The sequence below is a fragment of the Drosophila tropicalis genome, unplaced genomic scaffold (assembly GCF_018151085.1).
Source record: "Drosophila tropicalis isolate 14030-0801.00 unplaced genomic scaffold, ASM1815108v1 contig_593, whole genome shotgun sequence".
Classification (NCBI taxonomy): Eukaryota; Metazoa; Arthropoda; class Insecta; order Diptera; family Drosophilidae; genus Drosophila; species Drosophila tropicalis.
The window spans coordinates 1-26,967 of record NW_027173070.1 but is presented as its reverse complement, the minus strand read 5'-3'; the positions used below and the strand labels follow the sequence as shown (position 1 = coordinate 26,967).

Sequence of the window (26,967 nt, the reverse complement as noted above, 5' to 3'; positions counted from 1 at the left end):
TACCTTTTGGCGTACGATGCGCGTCTTTTTTGTTCTGTTTTTTTTTGTGTTGTTGCCTTTTGCCACTCTCAGCACAAATGTAGGCTACACTTTTTTATTTTTTCTTTAAACGCGCACTTTCTTTTTTTAGTGTTCCGTTTTATATACTTTTTTGCTTTGTTTCCTTATGGAGGAAGAACCTATCGAACCATACACCTCGCTTGATTTGTGAAACTGGCCTCGTTTATTCTGTTGTGTTTAGGTTAAAAACCGTCTCTTCCCAACGGATGTTTTGGCCACTGTTAACTATCACATTGACTTTGGAACGTAATGGGATTTGAAGTGAATTAAAAGTAGGTCTTCTTGTTCCAGAGGAACGGAACATGAGTTGAGTGTACACATTGAGTACAACGAGACCAGGCAAGGCAAGGCTCAAATATAAGCTTCAGATTTTCAAAGCTTTCAACCATAAATTTGGGGAATTTCCCCCTATTACTATACGTTAAGCTTGAAATACCAGTATAACGATTTTATGTTCTGTTTGAACTTGATATGAAAGAAATAAGCAACGATTTTCTACAAATAATTTGAATGAAAGACGCAAACCCTCGTTCTTCCTTTTGGTTTAGTTAAATCACTTGATCCTTGCAAAGGTCTAAAAGTTTAAAAGTCATCTACATATGGATGAAATGTATTTACCTGTAAATAAATTAAGAACAAAATTCAATTTCAAATTTGTGGATACAAAAATTTATTCAAACAAACATTGAAACACAATAAAAAAGTTTTCAACAGAGGAATTATCCTTTTTTATAGCAATTTGTGTTAGTTATACAGAAGGATATTCGTTTTTATAGCAAGCTGTGTTAGTTATACAGAAGGATATTCTTTTTTATAGCAAGCTGTGTTAGGTTAATAAGAAACAGAGATTTTCCTAACCATTAAGTAAGAGAGAAAAGGTAGAGATTTCATTTATTTACAGATTTTTTAAATTGTTTTTAGAAAGAAACATGCCAATTGAGTTAAGTACTACTTGAGAAAAAACAAGAACGTGCTAGTAAAAAGTTTAAGCTACTTTTAATTTTATTTAGATTATAGGAAGGTTTATTAGTAGAACAACAACAACAATAACAACAGCAGCAGCAATATAAAGGTATAACAACAAAATTAACACCAACATCAACACCAACACTTAATGTACACACACGTAGAGGCACAAATGAAAACTAGGCCATTTGTTTTTTATCAACTATTACTGAAATTTTGGCCATAGAGTACACACACCAGTTGTTGTAATTGTTGTTGTAATTTTGATTTCGATTTGGTTAAAACGAATTAACATCAAATTTAAAATCAAGATCCAAATTTTTCAAAGGATTTCGTCGAATTTTCTTGCTGCCATGATGGTGATGGTGATGTGGTATGTGGATCTCCACTTCCGGCTCTTTAGATTTTTTTCAAAGAATAAGAGAGAACCCAAAAGATAAAAAGGAAAAGAAACAAACAACAACAAAAAGCACAATAATAAATACAATTTTGTTCGATTCAAGAGTTAAAACCCTATTGATATATGTGGCCAACAATTATTGTTATCGATATATATGGATAAAAAAAATATGTGATGAAAGCAATGATATACGAGATAGTTATGGCATTCACATTCATATACACATTCACCCAAACACGCAATGAGGACACCCAAAAAAAATTAAGCACTCAAAAAAAAAGAACAATTCAATTTATCCACAACACGCAAACACTTTTTCCGCATTTTGTTCCCCTCTTATAATCTTGCGACTCTTCTGTGTGTGTGTGCATGAGTGGTGTGAATATAAAGTTTTTTGCTCACATAAATTTTCAGCTAATTTGCGCACACATTTCAAACGAAAACAAAAGGCAAACTTTTTAATCATACAAATCCATACATTAACGAGGAGCGGTCAAAAAGTTTTCCAAGAAGTGAATTTAATGAGAAAGTTATGTACGAAATAAATATACTTCTATGGAAATAATATTGATTCTAGTGTTTTGTTTTTATTTTAGATTTTGCTTTAGAATTAATTAAGTTTCTTAATAACGAAACTCAAACATTTTTTCTTCTTACAATAAGATGTCAATGAACTTACATTAAATTGTGTTTTATTTCGATTTTGTGTGAAAAATTGGTAGATTTTTCGATCTCAATATTAAATTGATACTTTGAAAAAGTTTTTAATGGGAAAATACCTATTGCCAAAGTTTTTTTTTTTGCCCAAGTAGAAAAGCTTTCATCCACCTCTCGCAATTGGAGAAAAATAAGTTTCTCCCTTTGTTGTTTTGTCTGGCTGTGCGGAGTTTTCTCTTGATGTTATAAGTATTTATTATATAGCACTAAAGTGAAGTGGAATTGCTAAAGTTAGTTGGGAGTTGGTGAAGTTGTTCGTTAGCCAATTGACTATATGCCTTAAAGAAAGAAAAGAAATGAAAATTCTACCAAAGCCCTTAGTTCCTAACACATTTACCACTTAAAGTGCAAAAGTTTTATGCGCTTTCAACAAAGATTAGTGTATTTTCCTTTCTCTTCCCTGTCGATCTCCCGCTAAACGTTGCTTCATATACAAAGAGCCTTAGCTTTAGCTCAGAATTTCATTACCAAATTAGCCAAGGAATATTCATATATATGTATGTATGTATATATACATACATATATACATATATATACATACATACACGTACATTTATACTGCTTATATAGTTATATCTATATATAATTTCCATTTTCTGGGCTTTCTTATGGTTGGGCAGGCAATAAAGCGCCTGCAGTGAACTACAGAAAAAAACACACACACACACACAAGTAAAGTCTGCTAAAAGTTAGACGTCTCTGAGACTTACAGTTTTCGTTAGCCCACTGTGCCCTGTCTGCTGGTTTGCCTGCCTCAACGGCAGTTCGCTTGACTTGCTAAACTTTTTAATCAGTTACGTCTTTTTTGTTCTCTCTTTTTTTTTTGTTTTGTTTAGCTGGGGTGGGAACAATTATTGCCAAATTTCCTGACACACACACACTCACAGATACACACACAGAAAAACATAATCAAGTTAATTGCATGAAGAATGTTATGCTCAAACAAAGTGAAACACATATAGCAAGAGGAGAAAACGAAAGAAGGGTGTCGGCAAAGAAGCCTTCACATCCATTCCGTATTCGTCACGCTAACAAGGCGAGTGAAAAACCAACCAATCGAAGACTATAATATTACCCATTATAATGGTTAAGTATAGAAACCAATTTGCGTTCTAGGCGAAACATATATGGCCAATTCATTGCCATATCTTTATATGAGGATATGCATAAAGGCGAGAAGTGGCGCCAAGTTTATTGTCATGGCGTCGCAATACATAATGCTACCAATTTTCTTCATTTTTTTTTTTGTCCTGATTCCGTTTCACTCTCTTGCTCTTGAATGGTGTTTTGTATTTTATGTTGGCTCTGCTGCTGCGCTGTTGCTGTTACTGTTTGTTGTTCTTAATACTGGGTATAATACAATCAATTTCCGCTTTGTTTGTTGTCAAGAAAAAGTTGAATGCCAACAGAGGGCGAGGATACCCCACCATAAAGTGTTTTCCTTCGGTGTATGCTTTATTTTTTTCTTCGTTATTGGCATAAAACGGAAGCAACAGCTACTAATATAGCGTATACTTAATATTCCTGCAACCTTCCTCAGACCTTAACCAAACATTACCAAAGTACACAAAATTTTTTAATTAAATTTTCGAAAATGATCATAATTATTAGCTTGTTCTAAGGCGATAAGACACACAATGGCTCCATACCAATTTGCCCCAGGGACAATCGGCTTTTGTCTAATTATGTGTTTGTGTGTGTAGGGCAAGAAACATAAAGCTGATGCCCCCGCCCATATCTAGAACCGCCTTAAAGTAGGCTACGTCTAGATAGAAGAATATCGAGAAAATTTCCTGTTTTGTCGTGCCACAAAATTAATGTCAAAATGAAATTCTATTTTGGGAAAAATAGATTTGCCTCGACCCGATTTGTCAAGTAGAACCAAAAAGTTTGTTGACTTACCCAAAAACAAAACAGGAATACAAAATGAAGCAAGTAAGTCGACTCGTCGACTTGGGTATACCATACACCAGGTGAAACAAATATTTCAAATTTCGAAAACCAAATGTATGTCTATTAAATTGTTTTTACATGTTTCATAGTATGTGCTATCTCGCTCACTCTACAAACACACGAGCACTCTAGCGCCGCCACTAGCCAACGGCCAATTCTGGCCTTGTGGACCGCTTAGTAAAATACGTTCATACGCATATTTTGCATGTTTCTAGTCCGATTTCAATAAAATTTGGTAGTTTTGTAGAAATAGATAAGATAAATTAGTCTGCTAAATTTAAATGCGATAGTCAAAAAACTACAGGAGGAAATCGGTTTTTTTTAAATTATGGAGGCGGAAGTGGGCGTGGCGAAATGTGAAAATATATAAATTCTCCGCGCATACTATGCCAGTATACATACTAAATTTGGTGACTTTAGCTTTGTTAGTTTTTGATAAAATCAGTTTTGTTTAATTTGCGGGGGCGGAAGTGGGCGTGGCAAAATGTTTAAATAGCCAATATCTGCGCGTCTATTAAGCTAGTCTACATACTAAATTTGATGTCGGTAGCTATCATAGTTTTTAAGGAAATCACTTTTATGTTAATTCCGGGGGCGGAAGGGGGCGTGGCAAAAAGTTTAAACAATTAGTTTCTGCGCGCTAACTAACTGAGCATATAAACCAAATTTGATGTCTCTAGCTATTATACTTTTTAAGAAAAACAGTTTTGTGTGATTCCTGGGGGCGTAAGGGGGCGTGGCAAAAGTTTGAACAGTTAATTTCTGCGCACTAACTAATCGGGTATACAAACTAAATTTGATGTCTCTAGCTGTCATACTTTTTAAGAAAAACAGTTTTATGTGATTCCTGGGGGCGTAAGGGGGCGTGGCCGAAATTCCAATTAATGCTGAACATGTGCATACTACACGAGTATACATACCAAATTTGGTGGCTCTAGCTCTTATAGTCTCCGAGATCTGCGTGTTCATACAGACGGACGGACGGACGGACGGACGGACGGACGGACGGACGGACGGACGGACGGACGGACGGACGGACAGACGGACATGGCTAGATCGACTCGGCTGTTGATCCTGATCAAGAATATATATACTTTATAGGGTCGGAGAAGCTTCCTTCTGCCTGTTACATACATTTTGGCGACTTTAATATACCATTTCACCCTATGGGTGTATGGTATAAAAATAATTAAGTTATAAGTGAAACTTTAATTGGACTTATCGAGGACACAATTTTGTATTTTATGTATACCCCATTGAAATAAGACGTTGAGCAGATGGTCACCTAGAAAGTATACTCCGGGCCAATAGAATAACCTACCCTAAACTGCTCCTGTGCTTGGAAGAGTTAGCGATAGATACATACATTTAAATTGAATGCATTATAAATTTAAAACATTTGCTTTACTTGGTGCATGGTATAACGAAGTCGCCAAGACGACTTACTTGCATAATTTTTTTATTTATATTTGTTAGACAACAAGATAGAGGTTGCAGGGAGAAAGTACATGTGCAGTACATAGTCTAAAACTAATCAGATAAGGCGCCGCCTCACGTTCTTTTAATAATCTGTGTGACTTTCAGTTAAGCCCCAAAATTAAAAATTAAAGCAATTCTATTTCTCATTCAACGCCAGTAAATATCCTTTTCAATATTTTATGTCTATAAATGTAATAAATAATCACAGTCAATTATTCACATCTGGTGAAAAAAAGGAAAGGATCCATTCAGATTAATACCCAAAACGAGATATCATGCGAATATATTGTGCATATTTTTTACCAGTGACAACTGCGAAACGAAAGAAAACACAGCAAATGTGTCCAAGTGAGCGTATGTATGTGTGTGAGTGTGAGGAAGTTTGTGGGTGTCTGTATGTGTTTGACTAGTATTGTTCTGCTTGATAGACGTCATAAATTATTTTGGCGTACCCCATATCAATTGCCATCGTATAATAAATTCATAAAGCGAGAAGTAAGGCAAAACCTAAGAAGAGAGGAGTAAGCCTATTTGTGAAAGAAATTTGTTATTGAAAAGAATTTAGTCAAGAGAAAAAAGAAAAGAGGAAGTCGTCGTGAGAAGCAGAAAAAGTGTATACAGAGAGATAAACAAGAAACGGAAGAGATAGAAAGGAATATCAATTTTTTTATATATTTTGAAATTTCTCCATCTTTCCATCTGCACAAATTTTTCTTAGATCTTTCCAGAATCAGTAGGCAGTGTTTGCCCAAAATGAATGCATTAATAATAGAAAATAGAATGCAAAAAAACTAAATGACATCTTATTAGAAGAAAATCTGACCTACTTCGAAATCCAAGCTTTAATTAATTTGGAAATATCGTAATAATACAAATATTAATTTATGACATAGAAGTCCGATCCATACTTCCTTCTATGCACACTTCAGACCAAAGTTAATATAACCTTTTAAAAAGAGTATTCTGAACTGAACCTTCCCCTCCAACTCCAACTCTCCAAGACTCAAACCCAGCGAACAACTGTCAAAATTTATCATTTCCATTTTGGTGCGACAACGACAAAATGCTCGTGTGGGCCATTTAAATGTGGAATTTTATCATAATATATCGCTTAGGCGCCGCTAGTCTCTCTTTTCGGATGGCCGGAATTGTTGTTGGTTAAATAATCAAATAACATTTGCGCACGCATTTCGGACAGCTACAACAGCAACAACAACAAAAATGAGTACAACTTTTATGCATTTCTTTCGTGTAAATATGCCAAACACAATAGTCCAGTCCCAAATGAAAAAAAAAAACTGACCAAGCCCAAAAAAAAACCATCCAACTCCCTACGACCTCAAACTCTTCAATCTCTATTTCCCAGCACAAGCCTATTTTCATAATTTTTTTTCTTTTTCTTTTTTGTTTTTTTTTTGGGCAAGGCCAAAAATGTATTTTTAAGCCAGACCATTTCATTTCATTTGGTTGTTCCATCAGTCAGCAAAATTAAAATGAATGGGAGGGTTCACCAAGGCGTATACGTGTTATTGAGACGGCGGTCAAATGAGCTGTGAACGTTTTGCAGACCTGCTGCGACTTTTGCTAGTGCTCCCAAATTTGAATTTTAATGTTCCTTGTAAAAAATGTATGTTCTTTTTAAAGTTATTAATTTCCCCTCGGTGGCATGTTATTTCATCCGATTGGAAGTGTAACAAGGGGGAAAAATTAACAGCAAAAATTGTGAATTTGTCTTAAGTTTTAAATTATTTTGTCATGCGAATTTGTTATGCGATATGGGGAAACAGCAACTAAAAAGTTAAAATATAACTTTGTATGCACTTTCTGTGGATACTAAATGATATTAAACACATTAAATATAATTTTTTTTATTAAGTTTCTCAATTATTTAACGAACATTGAGATAAGAAAGTTTTAGTTTCCTTTCCCTTTTCAAACTTAACCTCATTGTAAACAAAATCTAGCGAAACATGACCAACTTGTCGATTTTACCAGTCACAAGAAGCCAAAATGGACGATTGGCTAGCTGGATTTGCCACACCTTAAAAGCAAATTAAGCAAGGTAAACCCTATAACAGAAAATACGGTAGTGAAGTTGGAGGAAATCATTAGTTCAATAAACCGAATGCCTGTCAAAGTAAAACACCTTATTTGCACTCAATTAAGACAACATTAGCAATGGACAATTAACTAGAAACACGAGACCAACAAGAACGAAAAAATCAAGATAAAATTACATGCAACAGAGAACAAGCCTCACCTAAACGTAAATTCTTCCCCATCCAAGTAATTATTGATTACAATTTATTCAAAATATAAAACCAAACAGAAATGAATTCAATTAGAAATTAATATCAAGCTCGGACTGCAGAAATTTGCATCAGGAGAAAACCTCCCTGCCCTAATTCAAGTCTTAATTGCTTATCTCTATTTCTTATTTGCCTCAAACCTCCCTTGTTTTATTTATTTGCTTATCATCTTCAGCTACGACTGTTTTTTTTTTATTATTTCAGGACTTTATTTTGGATTTTTTTGCATATTTTTGTTTAGATTTATTACGGATAAAGTTGACAGTTTTATGGCTAATTTGCAAGGTAATTTCAAGGCGTGGTCGCAAGACATATGTATGTATGTATGCATCATTTACATACATATATATTTCTGTTTGAGTGTGTCCTTTGTGTTCGGGCTATGGTTTATGTGATGAGTTGTCATCAGCATTTCTTAATTAGCTGAAAGAGACAGACGAAAAGACACAGAATATTCAATTTATTTTGAGAGACACAAAGGCCCACACAGACAGAGGGTGACACACACACCCAACGTCTGTGTGGCTACGTGTTTGCCATATAAATTTAAGTCACACTCAAATGTTGCTATGAAAAATATCCAACTTTGATACGTATTTTCCTAACTAACCAACAAAACATTAGGAAAAATTTAAAAAAAAAAAACTAACAAAAAATTACCTTAAAACTTGATAACCTTAATTTTTCCCAATTTGTTATTTTATTTGAATTTTTTCCTATTTTTTGTCATTTTTTTTTTTTAATTTTTCGTAATTTTTTGAACTTTTCCTAATTTATTCTTATTTTTGTATATTTTCTTTTTTAAAAAACAAATTAAAATTTTTCTTGATTTGAAAATTTTTAATTTTCATGCTAATGAAATTGTGGGACCAATGCATTAGGAAAGACCCTGCAAGTTTATAGCTTATATTTTTCAATAAAAAAAAAAAAAAATATTCAATTACAGATTCAAAATTGTGAATGAAAATTAGACTATTATTTAAAATAATAATGCAATCACTTGATATGCTGTTGCGCAGATTTTTATAACAGTAAAAATTATAATTTACTCACCTGATGACTTTCGACCATTTGACCTCACTGTGCAATGCAGCTCCAACAACTGATGCGCACCCCCTCAATTGCAGATTCTTATATAGGCCTAGCGATAGGAAAGAGCGAGAACAGTGCTCTCCCACTGAACTGCACTGTCACTCCCACACATAAATGCTGATCGGGAGAACTGCTCTCGCTCACTTACATATGCAGTCGCCCTCTCGCTGACGTTAGCTAAGTGTGTGTGCATATGAGCTTGCATTTTTCCTAATTTTTGTTAATTTTTTAAAATTATTCTTAATTTTTCCTAATTTCTTAAAATTTTTCCTTGATTTTTTTCATAATTTTTGTAAATTTTTTAATCATTCCTAATTTTTTTTTTCTAATTTTTGTTAATTTTTTGCTAATTTTTGTTAATTTTTTGCTATTTTTTTTTAATTATTCTAATTTTTTCCTAATTTTTTAAAGTTTTTCTAACTTTTTGTTAATTTTTTGCTTATTTTTTAAAATTTTTCCTAATTTAAAAAAAAATTTTCCTAATTTTTAAAAACTTTCCTAACTTTTGTTAATTTTTTTTAATTATTCATAATTTTTTCAAATTTTTTTGATTTTTTCCTAATTTTTCGAATTTTTTTAAAGTTTTCTTAATTTTTTCCAATTTTTTAAAAATTATAATTCACTCAATTGATGACCTCACTGAGCAATGCAGCTATCAACTGAGGCGCACCCCCTCAATTGCAGATTCTTATATAGGCCTAGCGATAGGAAAGAGCGAGAACAGTGCTCTCCCACTGAACTGCACTGTCACTCCCACACATAGTTGCTGATCGGGAGAACTGCTCTCGTTCACTTACATATGCAATCGCCCTCTCGCTGACGTTAGCTAAGTGTGCGTTCATATGAGTGGGCGTATGAGCGTGCAAATGGAGAGCGGTGCTAGTGTATGTGTGTGTGTTTGTGTATTGCGTGGGAGGAGTGCGAGTGTGTATGCAAATGAGCGGGCAAATGGAGAGCGGTGTGCGTGCATATGAGTGGGCATATGAGCGTGCATATGTGTGTATGCAAAAGACCGGGCAAATGGAAAGCAGTGCTAGTGGATATGTGTGTGTCTATTGCGTGGATAATGACAGAACACAAGAGGTGCTCAGCAAGTGATCGACACACACACATACAGTAGCACCGTTCTCCATTTGCCCTCTCATATGCACCGCTCATATGCCCACTCATATGCACGCACACCGCTCTCCATTTGCCCGCTCATATGCACACACACTTAGCTAACGTCAGCGAGAGGGCGACTGCAAATGTAAGTGAGCGAGAGCAGTTCTCCCGATCAGCAACTATGTGTGGGAGTGACAGTGCAGTTCTGTGGGAGAGCACTTTTCTGGCTCTTTGCAATCGCTAGGCCTATATAAGAATCTGCAATTGAGGGGGTGCGCATCAGTTGTTGGAGCTGCATTGCACAGTGAGGTCAAATGGTCGAAAGTCATCAGGTGAGTAAATTATAATTTTTACTGTTATAAAAATCTGCGCAACAGCATATCAAGTGATTGCATTATTATTTTAAATAATTGTCTAATTTTTATTCACAATTTTGAATCTGTAATTGAATGTTTTTTTTTTTTATGGAAAAAAATAAGCTAATGCATTTCTTTTATAATGCATTTCATTAGCATTAAAATTAAAAATTTTCAAACCAAGAAAAATTAAAATTTGTTTTTTAAAAATAAAAAAAATTAAATAAAAATATGCAAAAATAAAAATAATTTTAAAAAAAAATTTAAAAAACTGCGAAAAATTTACGCAAATTACCAAAAAATTTACAAAAATTTGGAAAAAAATTCAAAAAATTCAAAAAAATTAAAATTAAAATTAATAAAATTGTGTTTTTATAATGAAATTGTGTTTTCATTAGCATTATTCAATGCAAACAAAAAATGTTCATTACTTTTCATTTTCAATGCCAATGACAGCAGATTTCATTACAAAAAGTAATGCTAATGCTTAACGGCACAACTCTGGCTTAAACTACCACTTTGGAGTCCCAAAAATGAAAAATTTTACAACAGAAAAATCGTTTTGGTGTTATTAAAAATTTGTAAAGCAGCTGGCCAAGAGATCATTACTTTCTCTAAAGTACCAAACTTTGTTGAAGATCACGATAGAGCAGAGCATTTTTTCAAGTTGTCGTAAATTTAATACCAGCTTAGAACACAAAAAAGTTTGTTTGAAAATGTTCTTTGTCGTTAGAATAAATATTTTTTGGCTTGTTTGGTATAATTAGGTAAAGGTTTCCTTTTATCCACCTGCACATCATTAAAATTAAACGGAAAAAGAAAGCATTCATCAAGTGCTAATTGGCCTTCGCTCACACGCTTTCCCTTGTTTATTTTTTTTTTACTTTTCCACCAAAAATTTGGCACTTGCGTCGTTTCATTTTTCCAACTAAAGCGAAGCGAGGTCTTGCATAAATTCTGATTATACATATATGTGTTAACATTAAAATGAAACAGAAATTGCTTAGCAATAATCATAATTTGTGGCATTAACTTATTCTCTCCCTCCCCCCCACACACACACACACACATCGCATCGCTTTCTCCCCCTTCCGTTATTTCCCATCCGTTTTTATTTTGCTGATAAAGTGTCGCCTGTGCAATTTATCAGCGCAGTTCACATACCTTGGGGAATCGCTTTTAGGTTGGAACATCTGACGCGAGGAGAGTTGCTAAGGGAATGGGGCAGGGACGGATCTAGAAAAACTTTCTGGGGGGAGCGTCCTATCGAGGAAAACGTACTAAACAAAGTCCAAATTGGCCATGTTTTAAAGTTTTGCAAAACGCCGTGTCCTGAAGTTAAAAATTTCGGACACCCTGGATCCGTCCCTGGAATGAATCAAGGGTGTGGGAAGCTGGTGGAACAGAAAATGCTGCACCTGCCTTTAGGGAGAACACGTTTTGTTAATTTATGAGTCATGATGTGGCTCACAGTTTTCCATTCACTCCTCCGCCACCTCACCATCCTTGCCTACGCCATTTTTTCTTTCTTGGTCGCTTTTTTTCCCTTTCTTTTGGAATTCTATTATTTGCCTGGGCAAACAAACTGCAAAAGTTTGTCTCAAAGAGAAATTATAAAAAAAAATATTTCGTGGTTTCGTGTTTAACTCTGACCTCAAGCAAAAACCATTTATAACAACCTTTTCGAACCTAAAAACGCAAATTATGTTTATTTTTAAGAGTGCTGCATTATATTGTAAAAACAATTGGTTCCAGAGTAAAAAATGTATGTATCAATCATCATTATAAGGGTATATTTTGATCTTACCCGAAATTGGAAATTGGAACTCATACTTTTAGAAATCTATTACTCATACGACACGTGGTTCATAGAAGTTGAAGATCATATTACTTGTACGGCATGTGGTAGAAATAAATGTTTTTACAACCAAAATATCTATGTATAATTTACAATCAATGAGATGATTTGTTTTCAAATTTTGGTCACTAACAAAAACAGTTTTTCGGTAAGTACTTAAAAAGAAGTCCACGATAAAAACGTTTAACTGTGATTTGTACAACAGTTAATGTAACTAATATTATAAAAATTTAACTAAAACAGATTGTAATCCAATGGTCCAATAAAGAGAACGAAAGGAAAAGTTAATCAGTCATATTTTGGAGCAGTGGAGGACAAATGGGTCATCTACTTAGTAGGTTCAATGTTAAAGCATGTTGAATTTCCAAATTTTAGTTGGCTAACAATCTAATAAAGATTGTTCTATATTCTTCAATATTCTATATTCTGTAATATCTATGGCTAGATTTGATACTAAAGAAATTGACTATGTTTTGTAAGTTATCGAATTCTTAAAGCATACGTTTAACTTGGAATAATGAAACAGCCTGTTATGTTGGTGTGTTGAGTGGCCTTATTTGCAGAAAACATGTCGTATGAATAATATTAAACGCCCACCACAGAGCTAAGATTAAGTCATATTCTTTTGTAATGGTCCACCCTAATGACAAACATATTTAGCTAAAGAATATCGTCAGGTTACTAAGAAAAGTCAGTGTTGTATTAGTAATATTCATGGCCTTATTAGATCACATAAAAAAAGAATGAACGAGCAGTAGGGCTTAACAGGACACATATCCATTAGGCAAAGTATTTTTTTTTTTTGTGACTAAAGTCGAAAAGGCCATTTCCGTTGCCATTTATCCCATTTGCCTTAGGGCAGCTACTTAACAATGTTAAGAATCTGCACAAATTTTGCTGTTTGCTTATGGTCATATAATAAAAATGTGCTTATAACTAAACAGACAAAGAGAGATATATGTATGCAGTGGGGCGGCGAAAGAAGATGAAACAATTTATATTTGCGAGACCATTGAACAATCCAAAAAAACGGAAGAAAAAGTGCGAAAAAGGCATACACAAAAAGGCTTCCTTCACACTTCAACACACACACACACACACACACACTTATACTGACAAAATGTGCGAAAACATGAGAATGAGGCTAAATCATCATGTTCTGCTATATGCAAGTTACCTTCATCCTCTTCATCATTGAGTTCTGTTATCTCAGCCTTATCACAAAGACCATTTGTTGCTCCACCTCCTTCTCCTCCTACTGATCCAACTCCTACACCTTTTGTTTTGGCTGCTTCTCCATTCGATATAAGGGAATTCGTTTTGGCATGATGATGATTCGCAGTTGTCGTAGCTGATGATTTATTTGTCAATTCATTGAGTTCGCTTTGCTCCAATTGTGGGGCACTGGGCTCCACATCGGCTCCACCGCCATTACTGACTGCATCCAAGGCAGAGCCATCCTTGGTCTTGAGCTCTTGACTTGTATTGCAACCCATTTTAGTACAATTTAATTTCGTGTCTATCTCTCTCGAACTTTTCTTTTTCTGTTGGCCTAGGTAACCAGTTAAAGCTTTGACTGTTGTTTAATCAATTCTATACTCACAATCACTCACACACACAATTGCAGATACATACATACATATGTATATCGCATTCACTGGCAATCACTTACACGTGTGTATAAGCTCTCACTTGTTGTTCGTGAACTTTGAACCTTTTGGTTGTTGTTGTTGTTGTTTGGGAGAAACCTTTAATTTATTGTTGTTTTTCTATTTGTTGCTTAAAAATATTCGAAAAATATTTTTTTTCTTATTGTTTATTTTAAATTTAGTATAGAAAAATGTTTTCATTCATATATAAAAAATATTTGATGCGCACAACCAAACAGTTCATAGAGGAGGCAGCCCGACAAAAACTCTTTAATGTTTTACCCTAATGCAAAGAAAACCCTGTCTCTCTGAGGCACTCACACACTACACACACAACTGACTTGAGCCAGAGTCGCGTCAACACTGAACACGCAACGGAACCGAAAACTAAACTAAACGGAACGGTTCCCAACCGAAGTGGACAATACACAGTTGAATGTGACTCTGACTCTGACTCGATTTGACTTTGTTATCCTGCAGGACCCACAAGCACAGCACAACAGTCAGAGGCAGCGCTGCGTCAACGTCTGCGTCAGCGTTCGCCGGCAGTCAACGACACACCAAGGCAGCAAAAGAGAGAGAATTTAACACAACACAACTAACACGAAGAGAGAGAGAGAGAGAGTAAGCAAGCGTGGGTTGCAAAAAAAGAGGCCACACTAGAGCAAAAGTTGTACAAAAATGTTAACAAAAAAAGCGTCTTATGAAAATTACCATTTTTCGATTACGGCTTCACCGGAGGGTATTGTGAACTGACAAGATCTAGTATACATATGTATGTATGTATATTAGTTACATAAATAGTTTATTAAATATTAGCTCACGTTTAAATTATGTTACCATTCATTTGCGCTAAACTGCAATGAGAAGAGTTTATAAAACTGTAACAGGCAGTATATAGTGTATATTTTGCATGAAAAATAATTTATACTTTTTTGTTACTTGACGCACCAATGTGCAAAAAGAAAGAGAGAACAATTAGTGAGAGAGAGTAAGCTGCCGCAGTTGGCAGAAGGAGCAACAGCAAAGCAGCAGAGGCAGCAGCCTCACAACTTTTCCAAGGCAATGGCATCATCATCATACACACACTCATATACACACACTCGCATACATATCTCCTGAAGTGTAGCCAGCTGTAAACAGCTGAAACAAAATAAAATAATACAACCAAAAGCCACACACACATACAGAAAAAAAGAAGAAAGAAAAGGAAGTATTGTCCATAAAAAAATATCAATGAAAATTTTGTTTTTATTTGTATCTTTGTTTAGTATGTTTCGAGGATACTACGATTCTTATGGACTTGAAACTAGTTGCCTATAAGTATGCTACACAATGTTGACGCAGCAGCAAAGGCTTGTCGCAGCCGCCGCATCCGCCCCACAGGCTGTTTTTTTCACATTTCGATGCTCTTTTTAGTGATAGGGTACTTAACAATTGAACACTTTTGAGTAAAATACTATTATATAATAACTTTTTCTATTACCTGCATGTTTTAGAGGTAAACATGGTTTTGGAAAAGGATAAACCATAATTTTTCAGCTATAACTTTTAGTTGCATGGAGTAAATCCTCGATATTAACTTAGCGTTTAATAAGTGATTGTTTGTCGCAATTTTGTTTATCCTGATTGCCAATTACCTTACCTCATCGATATCCAATTTATCAACTTCGAAATATCAACATTTTTTATTGGTTTGGTAAAATGAATACAAAACATTTTTTTTAATTTTTGACAGCCTTTGAACGAGCTCCTTTAAAGAAACCCCCGATATCCATATTTGAAAATTAATGATATAATCTTTTTTAATGCCTTTGTCCTGAAGAGAACTAAAGTATAACGGTTTCCAAGAGTATTAAAACTTCGTGGCGGCTTAAATTAATTTAGGTTTAATATTTTTTCTAGTGTTTTTATTTTTATTCTTTGTTTTTTTTCTTGGCTTTGTCTGCGGCGTTGGCCTTTTTGGAGTTGGTTGGCATTTTTTATATATTTCATTTACATACACTCACATAAAAGAGCATACACACACACACACACACACACACTCAAATAAATTGGTACGCTTTTATTGTATTTGTTCATTTACTTGCTGTCCCTGCTTTTCCTCCCCTCACTCTTACTCTCTCCCGCTCTGCACAGGGTGCGCTGTTTATACTAATTCAGGCACACCATCATCATCATTGTCCTTCAATAAAAACGTGGCATATTTTAAGGCGTAATTTTTAATCAACAAAATTATATATACGTATTATGCAAATTCCCTGATTAATATTAAATGAAATACAACACCCTGTATAATAGGACAAATTGTGCAAATATTTAGCAATTACTACTCAAAAGTATATTTCAAGTGCACATGACTAAATGCAGGTTTTCCCTGCGTGTTTATTAAATATGACTAATCCCTGTGTGTGGAAAATTGCTTTTAGCTAACTTGAAAGCAATACCAGAAAGAAATAAAATAATAATTTCACAAAAATAACTTTAAATTGGATTTAGAACTGACTTTAAAGGGAGAAAAAATAAACCAAAATCTGTAGAGCTCTCTCTCTGCACTTTTGTTGGGTTTTTTTTTTGGAACCCTTCCAACACACAGTACACAAAAACTACTATACTACATAGCTGCCAACCACATTATTTCAACACACATGGACATAACACATTTCATTGAAGAGGGGCGAACAAAGGCCAGCATCGCTGAAGCGCTTCATTTTGAATGGAAAATTTGCATGACTCAATTTACGCTCAAGATATAAATTGAAGAGTTACAGAAGGTCTTAACGGTGCTTGAGAAAAGTGAAGAAATGACACAGCAAATTACATAAAATTTGACTTTTCAAAGGAATCATTATTATTCATTGACTTACAACTTTATCACCACAAAACAGATTCAATAGATTACATAAACTTTTAAAAACGATGTGTTAGCACTGCAACTGACTTACTGACTGAATTTTAAAATTTGTATAAAACAATGAGAGTTTAAAAAGGGTTAAAATAAAATGAAAGGATCAAGCATCAGATGATAGGCTAACTGAAAAATATGGCATGACCAGTGGATGCGGATATTAATTAAATTTGTTTAATACGTTACCTCAAGAAAATAAATAAGTGAATTAGTAATTTGACCAATTATTGCATATGTAAAACATAATATGAAATGAATGAAATAGAAGTCCGAGTATAATGTTATTAAATACTCTAAAAATACAATATAATCAGTTTAACAATATATGTACCTGTAACCTGAATCTTAAATATCAAAATCAGTTGGCGGATATATTTTATTCCATATTGTATTCAGAAAGATCAGACCTTTATTTTAAAAGGAAATGCTCCCATAATCCCCCCCGTCGGAAGATGTGTTCATGATCTGGCAGACAATTTTTCAAGCGTGAATGGGAACGTAATGCGCGAATTTGTACAAACCAGAAATTCAACAACAGAAGCAGCAGCAGCGTCAGCGTCAGCAGCATCAGAGTGGCACCAGCTACAACAACAAGGACCTCCTTTTGGCTGTCACGGCGTGTGAAAACTCACTGGAAATTTCTGTAAAATTCCAAAAATGCTTGAGCGTCAGAAGGCAAGAGTATGCGAGCATTTGAAAAGTTTGTCCTCCTCGTTATGGACCAATTCTTAAAGTTAAAGCCCGTTCATTTTGGGCTTTTGTTTGGGTTTGTTTTTGAGGTTGATAAAATGACTGACAAGTTTCTCTCAAGGCTGACTTGGCCATCATTTCGCATCATTTGCCAACGCGCAAATGCAAAGTCATTATTTTTATCAACCCAAACACAAAGAAGAGAAGAGCGAGAAAAAATAGGGTACAAGACAGAAAGGGAAATGAGCGTCAAAAAAGGGAAACAATATAAATAGCCTTTGTGTCTTCGATTCGTTTTGTGTGGCAAACAAAACGTCGCAAAATTACGTATACGGCACGTTGCTCTTGAATCTTTCCTCTTTGACTTTCGACCTGCCCTTGGCTGCTCGTTTTGCTTCTTTCGCCCTGTGTCATTTGCCGCCTACTAACTTTTACCCCTGGGACAAATGCCAGAACTGAAGAAAGTTTTCGTGTCCTTTTTTTCAGCTTGGTGTCCTTTTAAGAGCCAGTAGAGCGCAACAATTTTTAAAGTATTGACAATAAAACATAATAAATTTTAAAGGCAAATTTGTGTTGAGTTTTCGTATAACCTTTTGCTTTTACCAACGGCAATTCCCGTAGGATTTTCTTTGAGTTGTATCTTATTCACTTTTTACTGTGCCAAAACTTACTTATTTTTCCTCCATTTTTCCTTCATCGTTCAGATACATATGTATATGTATTTTTGTAGAATGTAACGCCTGCCATATCTGATGTCATTTTAGCTACGCGATAACAAGAAATAACAGCAACAACATCATCGTCGACAAAAATTTGCCAAATTTCTTTTTGTGGCACCTTCATTTATTGTCTGTCTCTGTTTTTTTTTTTTTTGTTAGGGGATGGACTACAGCGAAAGTCGGATAAACTAATTGAATAAGCGCTGACATAATATATGGTAGCTAAAAGATATATTTGTATATATAGAAATACCTTGTCTTCTTTTTATACCCTTGCAAAAAGGGTATATTAATTTTGGTCAGAAGTGTGCAACGCATAGAACGAAGCATCTCCGACCATACAAAGTATATATATTCTTGATCAGCACGACGAGACGAGTACAACTAGCCATGTCCGTCCGTCCGTCCGTCCGTCCGTCCGTCCGTCCGTCCGTCTGGATCAACGCAAACTCCTCCTAGACCGTAAGAGCTACAGAGCTGAAATTTTGCACGTAGGCTTGTATATACTGCAGGCGTTGTATATCTCGGATTCAGCCGGATCGGACCACTATATCATATAGCTCCCATACAAACCCCAAAGTCACGAACAGTGACTTTTCTCAATAACTTCGTTATTTTCTATGCTATTATCGTGAAACTTAATATTAGAGAGTTTACTACGCCTATAAGCGACTATGCCAAATTTGATCAAGATCGGGCTATACCATAGCCCGACTATATCATATAGCTCCCATACAAACGGCCAAGTCACAAACAGTGACTTTCTCAATAACTTCGTTATTTTCTGAGCTATTGTCGTGTAACTTAATATTAGAGAGTTTACTACGCCTATAAGCGACTATGCCAAATTTGATCAAGATCGGGTGACTATATAATATAGCTCCCATACAAACGGCCAAGTCACGAACAGTGACTTTCTCAATACCTTCGTTATTTTCTGAGCTATTGTCGTGAAACTTAATATTAGAGAGTTTACTACGCCTATAAGCGACTATGCCAAATTTGATCAAGATCAGATGACTATATCATATAGCTGTTATATGTTAATGACTGTGCCGAATTTGATAAAGATCGGGTGACTATATCATATAGCTCCCATAGGAACGATCGGTGGAAAACATTGACTTTGATCAAGATCTTCGTTATTTCCTATGATTGTAGGCCTTTCTTTCTCAAGCTTAAGCCTTTTTAGATAAAACGTTCTTCCACATTGATGGCTAATAGGTAAGGAAAGAGTTACCAAAAAAGTTGCAAGGGTATACAAACTTTGACGCGGTCGAAGTTAGCCCCGGCCCTCTGGTTTTTTCCTAATGTGTTTTGAATTAATACAATTAATCATACGCCCAGTTGGCTTCAAGTAAAACAAATAAAAGTTTTTCTTTTAGTGATCAAATTTAAGTCAACATTCCTTGAATTTAAATTCTTCTTATACATATTTATTATGTATATACCTTGGTTTATTTGTCGCGAGGTTATGGTTAAGGTTTCTCGCTTGCATTAACCATAACAATTATAGTTTACAAAAATTATAAATTAAATTCAATATCTTATGCCATTTTAATATTTATGGAATTAATTTGAGATGAAACACTTAAATTTTGCGTTCTAATGAAACTAAACCTTTTAACCTGAAATGCTCTTTGGCTTTAATAAAAAGCAAAGAACATTTTTTTTTAAAGCGATCAAGTGTTGCGCATATTGCATGGCTGTCTGCATTTATATCCTGTTCATCCGCCTGCCGAGCTGCCTCCCTAGCTCGTTAGCTAGCTGTCTGTCTGGCTGACTGGTTGGCTATCTGCCAAGCTATCAATATTAACCAGCCAATAGGGAGAAGGAGAGTTGGTCGAAACCAAAAAATGACAGTTCGTATGTCAAAACTGCTCAATGATGACTTTAAAATCGGATTCAAGAGTAGCCCGACGAACACAATGCCATTCCTGCCTGCCTGCCTGCCTTCCTCTCCCACGCACACTCACTCGTACACACATGTAAAGGAACAACACGAACACATGCGCTTATTGAAAGGTTACATGAATGACACGGACAGAGGGAGACACGCCACAGGAAAAGCTGAATATTCCTAGAGAGAAGGATACTATTTGCATTTCCTACCCAACAATTTGGTTTTTGCGTTTTGCATTACGTGTATGTTGTATCTACCGTGATTCTGATGTGATGTGATGTGACTGTGGCATGCCTATAGCCACATAAAGAGTTAGGCGCACGAATTGACAAGCGACAAACAAGACGGAGTGAATTTTCTGTCTGCCACAACTTTAACTCTTGCATTAAAATGGATTTTTTCAATTTGGCCATGTGACAAGCAAAGGCATAAGCATTAATGCCTAGTCATAGACAAGGGTGACATTTTCCCGTTCCCTCTCCACGCATTGCCATTTGAGTTTGTCGTAGGCCATTGACCCTCTTAGAAAATAGCATTCAACCATGATCCTGATTGATGATGATGATGCGAATTAGAATGATGATGATTATTATTTTTGCTTAGGCTAAAAAAATGTGATTGATGTCTGTGGGCAATGAGGAAATGAAATCTTTCGAAATATACAACCAATTTCCCATTCTAGAACTTTTAATTTCAGCCCCAATGACTTTTTCTCTCCGTTTTGGAACAGTTAATTACGAATATTACAAAAATTAAAGGTATTAATGTTTATTTTGGTTTTTCATTATTGAAAATTGATTTCCTTTCGATGCATTGGATCAACCTAAGGTGACTTTAAAAATCTTTACTAAAATCCTTCATCCCTTTATTCCAAGTGCCCTCCATCAGTCTATTTTATTGTTGTTCGCTTAGTTAATTATGAATAGCCAAAAAAAAAAAAAAAAAAAAGACACGAGACCAACGCCCCAATTCGTAACCAATTACTTAGAGCAAACACCTGGCTACGAACCGATTTTCCTCGCCTTGCCCTGCCTAGTTGGTTGAATGCCATTAAAAATGTATTACAAACATAATTTTTCTGCGCTGCTCTAAATTTTTTTTACGATTTGACCATAAAAAAGGCAACCAAACAAACAAACCATAGACAAGTCGAGTGTAATGGTAAAATCAAAATTGAAATTAACTCACCTACAAAGATCACGAGGGCAACGATGAAAGCGAACCAATTCAATTTGACCGTTATTCATTCTCATTTTCATGGTAGTTCGGTATAAACAATAAGTACCCTACGTGATCCTGACCGTGTTTAGTAATTAGCACTTACATACAAGCCAAGCGCAGACAATTAAACGAATAAACAAACAGAAACAGGATAAAGCAGCATGTGTACATGCCTGCCAAATTGAGGCAATAGCCTGAAAAATCAGAATGTAAGGCAGAGCAGAGATTCCCTGAAATGAATCCACCATTTTTCTGGCCACACCTGCTGAATGAATTTCCCTTAGAGTAGTATATGACGACAGCCTTTTCAAATCATTTGCTTTGTGAACTTTAAAGCCACAATTCTTGCATTTAAATTACGTTGTTTTTACACCTTAACGTGTGGAAATGCCATAAAAACAAAAGCAAACGCAAACCTAATGAAGCAAGTAAGTCGACTCGTCGACTTGGGTATACCATACACCAGGTGAAACAAATATTTCAAATTTCGAAAACCAAATGTTTGTCTATTAAATTGTTTTTACATGTCTTATACTATGTGCTATCTCGCTCATTTACGAACACACGAGCACTCTAGCGCCGCCACTAGCCAACGGCCAATTCTGGCCTTGTGGACCGCTTAGTAAAATACGTTCATACTCATATTTTGCATGTTTCTAGTCCGATTTCAATAAAATTTGGTAGTTTGATAGAAATAGATAAGAATAATTAGTCTGCCGAATTTGAATGCGATAGTCAAAAAAATACAGGAGGAAATCGGTTTTTTCTAAATTATGGAGGCGGAAGTGGGCGTGGCAAAATGTGAAAATATATAAATTCTCCGCGCATACTATGCCAGTATACATACTAAATTTGGTGACTTTAGCTTTGTTAGTTTTTGATAAAATCAGTTCTGTTTAATTTGCGGGGGCGGAAGTGGGCGTGGCAATATGTTTAAATAGCCGATATCTGCGCGTCTATTAAGCTAGTCTACATACCAAATTTAATTTCGGTAGCTATCATAGTTTTGAAGAAAACCACTTTTATGTAAATTCCGGGGGCGGAAGGGGGCGTGGCAAAAAGTTTAAACAATTAGTTTCTGCGCGTTAACTAAACGAGCATATAAACCAAATTTGATGTCTCTAGCTATTATAATTTTTAAGAAACGCAGTTTTGTGTGATTCCGGGGGCGTAAGGGGGCGTGGCAAAAGTTTGAACAATTAATTTCAGCGCGCTAACTAATCGGGTATACAAACGAAATTTGATGTCTCTAGCTGTCATACTTTTTAAGAAAAACAGTTTTATGTGATTCCTGGGGGCGTAGGGGGCGTGGCCGAAATTCCAATTAACTCTGTACATGTGCATAATACACGAGTATACATACCAAATTTAGTGGCTCTAGCTCTTATAGTCTCCGAGATCTGCGTGTTCATACAGACGGACGGACGGACGGACGGACAGACAGACGGACATGGCTAGATCGACTCGGCTGTTGATCCTGATCAAGAATATATATACTTTATAGGGTCGGAGAAGCTTCCTTCTGCCTGTTACATACATTTTGGCGACTTTAATATACCATTTCACCCTATGGGTGTATGGTATAAAAAGACAACACAAGAAGCCAAACACGAACCGAGTGCGGAAAATGCGAAGTTCCATATACACTTACAGTCGCGTAAAGGAATTTAAGGCTCGACTAAAAAATCATAAAATAAGGGAAAGGAAGGAGGAACAAAATTCCACAGGCATAAAATCTGCAAGGGGCACACACATGAGTTCTCTAAAAATAACTGAAATTGCTTTTTATGTATAATGTAGAAGGGAAAATCCTTATTTTTAAACATTTCAATTATTTATATTATATTTTTTTTTCTTAATTTTTTTTTAAAATTTTATACATACGAAATATCTAAATTTGGTATTCCATATTCAATTCAATCAAGCGGAGATCATTAATCATTAATCAATGAATTTTTAAGTATGTCTTTCAACTTTTAGGTACATTCAAAGGTATAATCCTTTTTAATTATCGTAGGACTAAAAATTAAAATTCCAACATAAAATATTGCCTACTGATACATATATACAATATGTGACGTTTCTCTCTATACATATCATTAAAATACACATTGCCTTATTTATATTGATAAAAACTGTATTGTTGATAGGAATATTCAAAGATACATTTAAGATATTCCTAGGTGAAACCCTTTTATAAGCTCTAAGTTCGATTTCATTTCAGAATTAAATTGTAATAATCTGTAATACAGTTTAATTACCTAGTTGCGATATTAATTTTAAAAGATTAGTTTACATAGTAATCAAAAACATCTAAAATGCTTTAAAAAGAGTATACAAAATATGCACTCTTAGCCGAATGGCTAAGTACTAATTAAAAATAAAAGAAAGTCCTCATATTTTGTAAACCCTAAGGTGTGTGGGAGTACAACGTGACGAAGAAAGGGCGGCGATGACCACGCCTTCAAGCTGCTAGCCCCTGCCCATGTTCACCAGCTGTGCGTGTTTATGTTGTGCAGATGATAAAAAATGAATACGATAATTTCCGTTTTGAACCGAAAAAAGTGAGCAAGGACATGCAAATTTTCATTTAAAGGTAGAAAAAAATAAAAGGTGAACGCTGAAATTAAGCAAACTGTTGATAGCTCCATGCTATTGCCCAGCGCATGGTGTGTCCTTGATGGAATTCTGTTGTGGCGACATGCTCAATGCCTCGCTCTTTCAATATGACCAATATTTTGGGTACATTGGCTTTGACTCCCAACATGCTGGTGAATATCCTACAAAGAACAGTTTTAAATGAATTAAACTTAATTTAGGGTTAAGAAAGATGATAAAGCTTACGATATGCGTTCTTTATAGATTTCACTCTCTTCTATGATGCGTTGCACAAACTGCACTTCGCCACCGGCACAACTTAGTTCTTCAGCGCTGCCCGTTCTTGCGTTATTCGGAGCCGGACGTCTCTCAGGATTACGTGAAGCTCCACCCATAGGATTAGCCGAGTTCGAGTCAAAAAACGGAGGATTACATAGACAAAAACAATAGACTTGCTCATCCATGGCCGTCTCGAAATAAGTTTTAAATATATTTGTCTTATCCGGTTGGGCATAGACTTCGATAAGGTCATCCAATTGATTGCGTTTAACATTTTCTCTAGCATATTCAATATTCTGGGGTTTTGATTCCAGGGCTAACATTTCCCATTGATTCTTCTTGGCTGCCAGCAGGAATATATACATGATGAACCACATCCTATATCAATGCCCCGCACTTTAGAGTTTCCTTTTTGTGCCGCTAGCAAATCCTCCAACCATAAAATATAATTTAAACGTAAAGCCAATGTGGGCACTAAACTGCCAGGAGCAAAATCCACATCCAATTGAAAATATTCTTTTAAAGGACTTTGGTTAGTTCACGTAATGTGCGTTCCTGCCGAAAGTTTACTGTAACCTTTCCCGTCAATTCCTTGAAGAAACATTGATTAAGTATGGAGGTAAATTAATAGTATTTTATTTGAAACACATACCAATGCGCAAACGTTTCGAAAGTCTTTGTATTTTATGGCCAATTTTGTATAGTCAGGTGGTGAGCGCAGCACATTACGAGGGTGCATTTGATTTTTCTTAGATCTAACCATTACTGATGATGTTCAGGAGTGTGTTTTATCTTAAAGTCTTTAAAAATGGTTTTGTTACATATATTTAAGACATTTCCTTCATAAAAGAAATCGTGATCTCGTCCGCCACTTTTGAACAGCTGTTGGCTTTGTGCAACAGCTGTTATCACGTATACCTTTGATACAGGGATTTTTATACGTATATCGAGACTTCTTTACGTTATACTGGGATTCCTATACGTTATACTGGGATTTCTTTTACCTTATAGTGGGATCTTATATTGTCTGGTTTTGGCGTCTCAACAACAAAAACGTAATTAAATTTTCTCATTTTTCGTACAAAACGTTTAAACCAAACCAGTTTTGTGAATAAACACATTTGAATATGTCGGAGCCCAGCACCAAAGACAATGTGAAAACCGCCATGACTTACATTTGCGGAGGTAAGCTTGGTCTTCATTAAAACTCACAGATTTAGGCGGGTAGTTGTTCTGCACATGGCTTTGGAACCAACTTAAAAACAACAACTGCACTCTGTGTTTAGGTACCCCACGTTTTACAAATATTACCTATTACATTTAGAATGCCATCACGAGAATGAGATGAGAGCACGTGATCCCATACGTTGCCGTGAATGTGGCTACCGCATCATGTACAAGAAGCGCACCAAGCGTCGTAAGTAATCATTGTTTGAAAGAGGGAGCTCCAATCACTCTAAAACTGTTGTGTCAAAAACTTTACTATTCTCTTGCAGTTGTGGTCTTTGATGCACGTTAAATTGCAAATAAAATCAAAATGGCTTCGGAGGACACATAGTTTGTAGAAAAACAACTAATATTAAATATACTTATGATGAACAAGTTGCTAGTTCACGTAATGTGCGTTCCTGCATAAAATTTACTGTTACCTTTCCCGTCAATTCCTTGAAGAAACATTGATTAAGTATGGAGGTAAATTAATAGTATTTTATTTGAAACACATACCAATGCGCAAACGTTTCGAAAGTCATTGTATTTTATTGCCAATTTTGTATAGTCAGGTGGTGAGCGCAGCACATTACGGTGGTGCATTTGATTTTTCTTAGATCTATCCATTACTGATGATGTTCAGGGAGTGTGTTTTATCTTAAAGTCCTTAAAAATGGTTTTGTTACATATATTTAAGCCATTTCCTTCATAAAAAAATCGTGATCTCGTCCGCCACTTTTTGAACAGCTGTTGGCTTTGTGCAACAGCTGTTATCACCTTCAACCTTTGATACAAGGATTTTTATACGTATATCGAGACTTCTTTACGTTATACTGGGATTCCTATACGTTATACTGGGATTTCTTTACCTTATAGTGGGATCTTATATTGTCTGGTTTTGGCGTCTCAACAACAAAAACGTAATTAAATTTTCTCATTTTTCGTACAAAACGTTTAAACCAAAACCAGTTTTGTGAATAAACACATTTGAATATGTCGGAGCCCAGCACCAAAGACAATGGGAAAACCGCCATGACTTACATTTGCGGAGGTAAGCTTGGTCTTCATTAAAACTCACAGATTTAGGCGAATAGTTGTTCTGCACATGGCTTTGGAACCAACTTAAAAACAAAAACTGCAATCTGTGTTTAGGTACCCCACGTTTTACAAATATTACCTATTACATTTAGAGATACCCATCACGAATGAGATGAGAGCACGTGATCCCATACGTTTGCCGTGAATGTGGCTACCGCATCATGTACAAGCGCACCGAAAGCGTCGTAAGTAATCATTGTTTGAAAGAGGAGCTCCAATCACTCTCAAACTGTTGTGTGACTTTTACTATTCTCTTGCAGTTGTGGTCTTTGATGCACGTTAAATTGCAAATAAAGTCAAAATGTCTTCGGAGGACTCATAGTTTGTAGAAAAACAACTATTAAAAATACTTATGATGAACTAGTTGCTTATTCTTGTTATTTGTGGAAAATGAGCGGA

At 35.3% G+C, this 26,967-nt stretch overlaps 2 protein-coding genes, 1 long non-coding RNA gene and 1 pseudogene across 3 annotated transcripts; 1 reads left to right on the top strand and 3 right to left on the bottom strand.

Annotated features, from left to right (window-relative positions):
• LOC137576813 (uncharacterized) overlaps window positions 1–14,138 on the bottom strand; it is a 49,199-nt pseudogene extending 35,061 nt beyond the window's left edge.
• A 9,220-nt stretch (window positions 14,139–23,358) lies between these two features.
• Window positions 23,359–25,131, bottom strand: LOC137576812 (U6 small nuclear RNA (adenine-(43)-N(6))-methyltransferase-like). Its single transcript, XM_068290120.1, is given in 5 exon segments — window positions 23,359–24,164; window positions 24,229–24,616; window positions 24,619–24,786; window positions 24,789–24,852; window positions 24,914–25,131. Coding segments are annotated over 5 exon segments (885 nt in total). The 5' UTR covers window positions 25,025–25,131; the 3' UTR covers window positions 23,359–24,010.
• Window positions 25,132–25,271: 140 nt separating this feature from the next.
• On the top strand, window positions 25,272–25,958 carry LOC137576814 (DNA-directed RNA polymerases I, II, and III subunit RPABC4-like). The gene is made up of 3 exons (XM_068290121.1): window positions 25,272–25,446; window positions 25,586–25,678; window positions 25,758–25,958. Exons 1-3 carry the CDS (start codon window positions 25,389–25,391, stop codon window positions 25,778–25,780), a joined length of 174 nt encoding a protein of 57 aa, XP_068146222.1. The 5' UTR covers window positions 25,272–25,388; the 3' UTR covers window positions 25,781–25,958.
• LOC137576815 (uncharacterized) lies at window positions 25,725–26,112 on the bottom strand. Its single transcript, XR_011032321.1, has 2 exons — window positions 25,987–26,112; window positions 25,725–25,925 (listed from the first exon to the last, which is right to left on the bottom strand). It is a non-coding gene; the product is annotated as an uncharacterized lncRNA (long non-coding RNA).
• Window positions 26,113–26,967: the final 855 nt, after the last annotated feature.

Coding starts and splice junctions, on each gene's coding strand:
- LOC137576814 (XM_068290121.1), top strand. CDS start 25,389: ATGTCGGAGCCCAGCACCAAAGACAATGTGAAAACCGCCATGACTTAC. Junction 25,447..25,585: donor CATGACTTACATTTGCGGAG/GTAAGCTTGGTC, acceptor TATTACATTTAG/AATGCCATCACGAGAATGAG. Junction 25,679..25,757: donor CAAGAAGCGCACCAAGCGTC/GTAAGTAATCAT, acceptor ATTCTCTTGCAG/TTGTGGTCTTTGATGCACGT.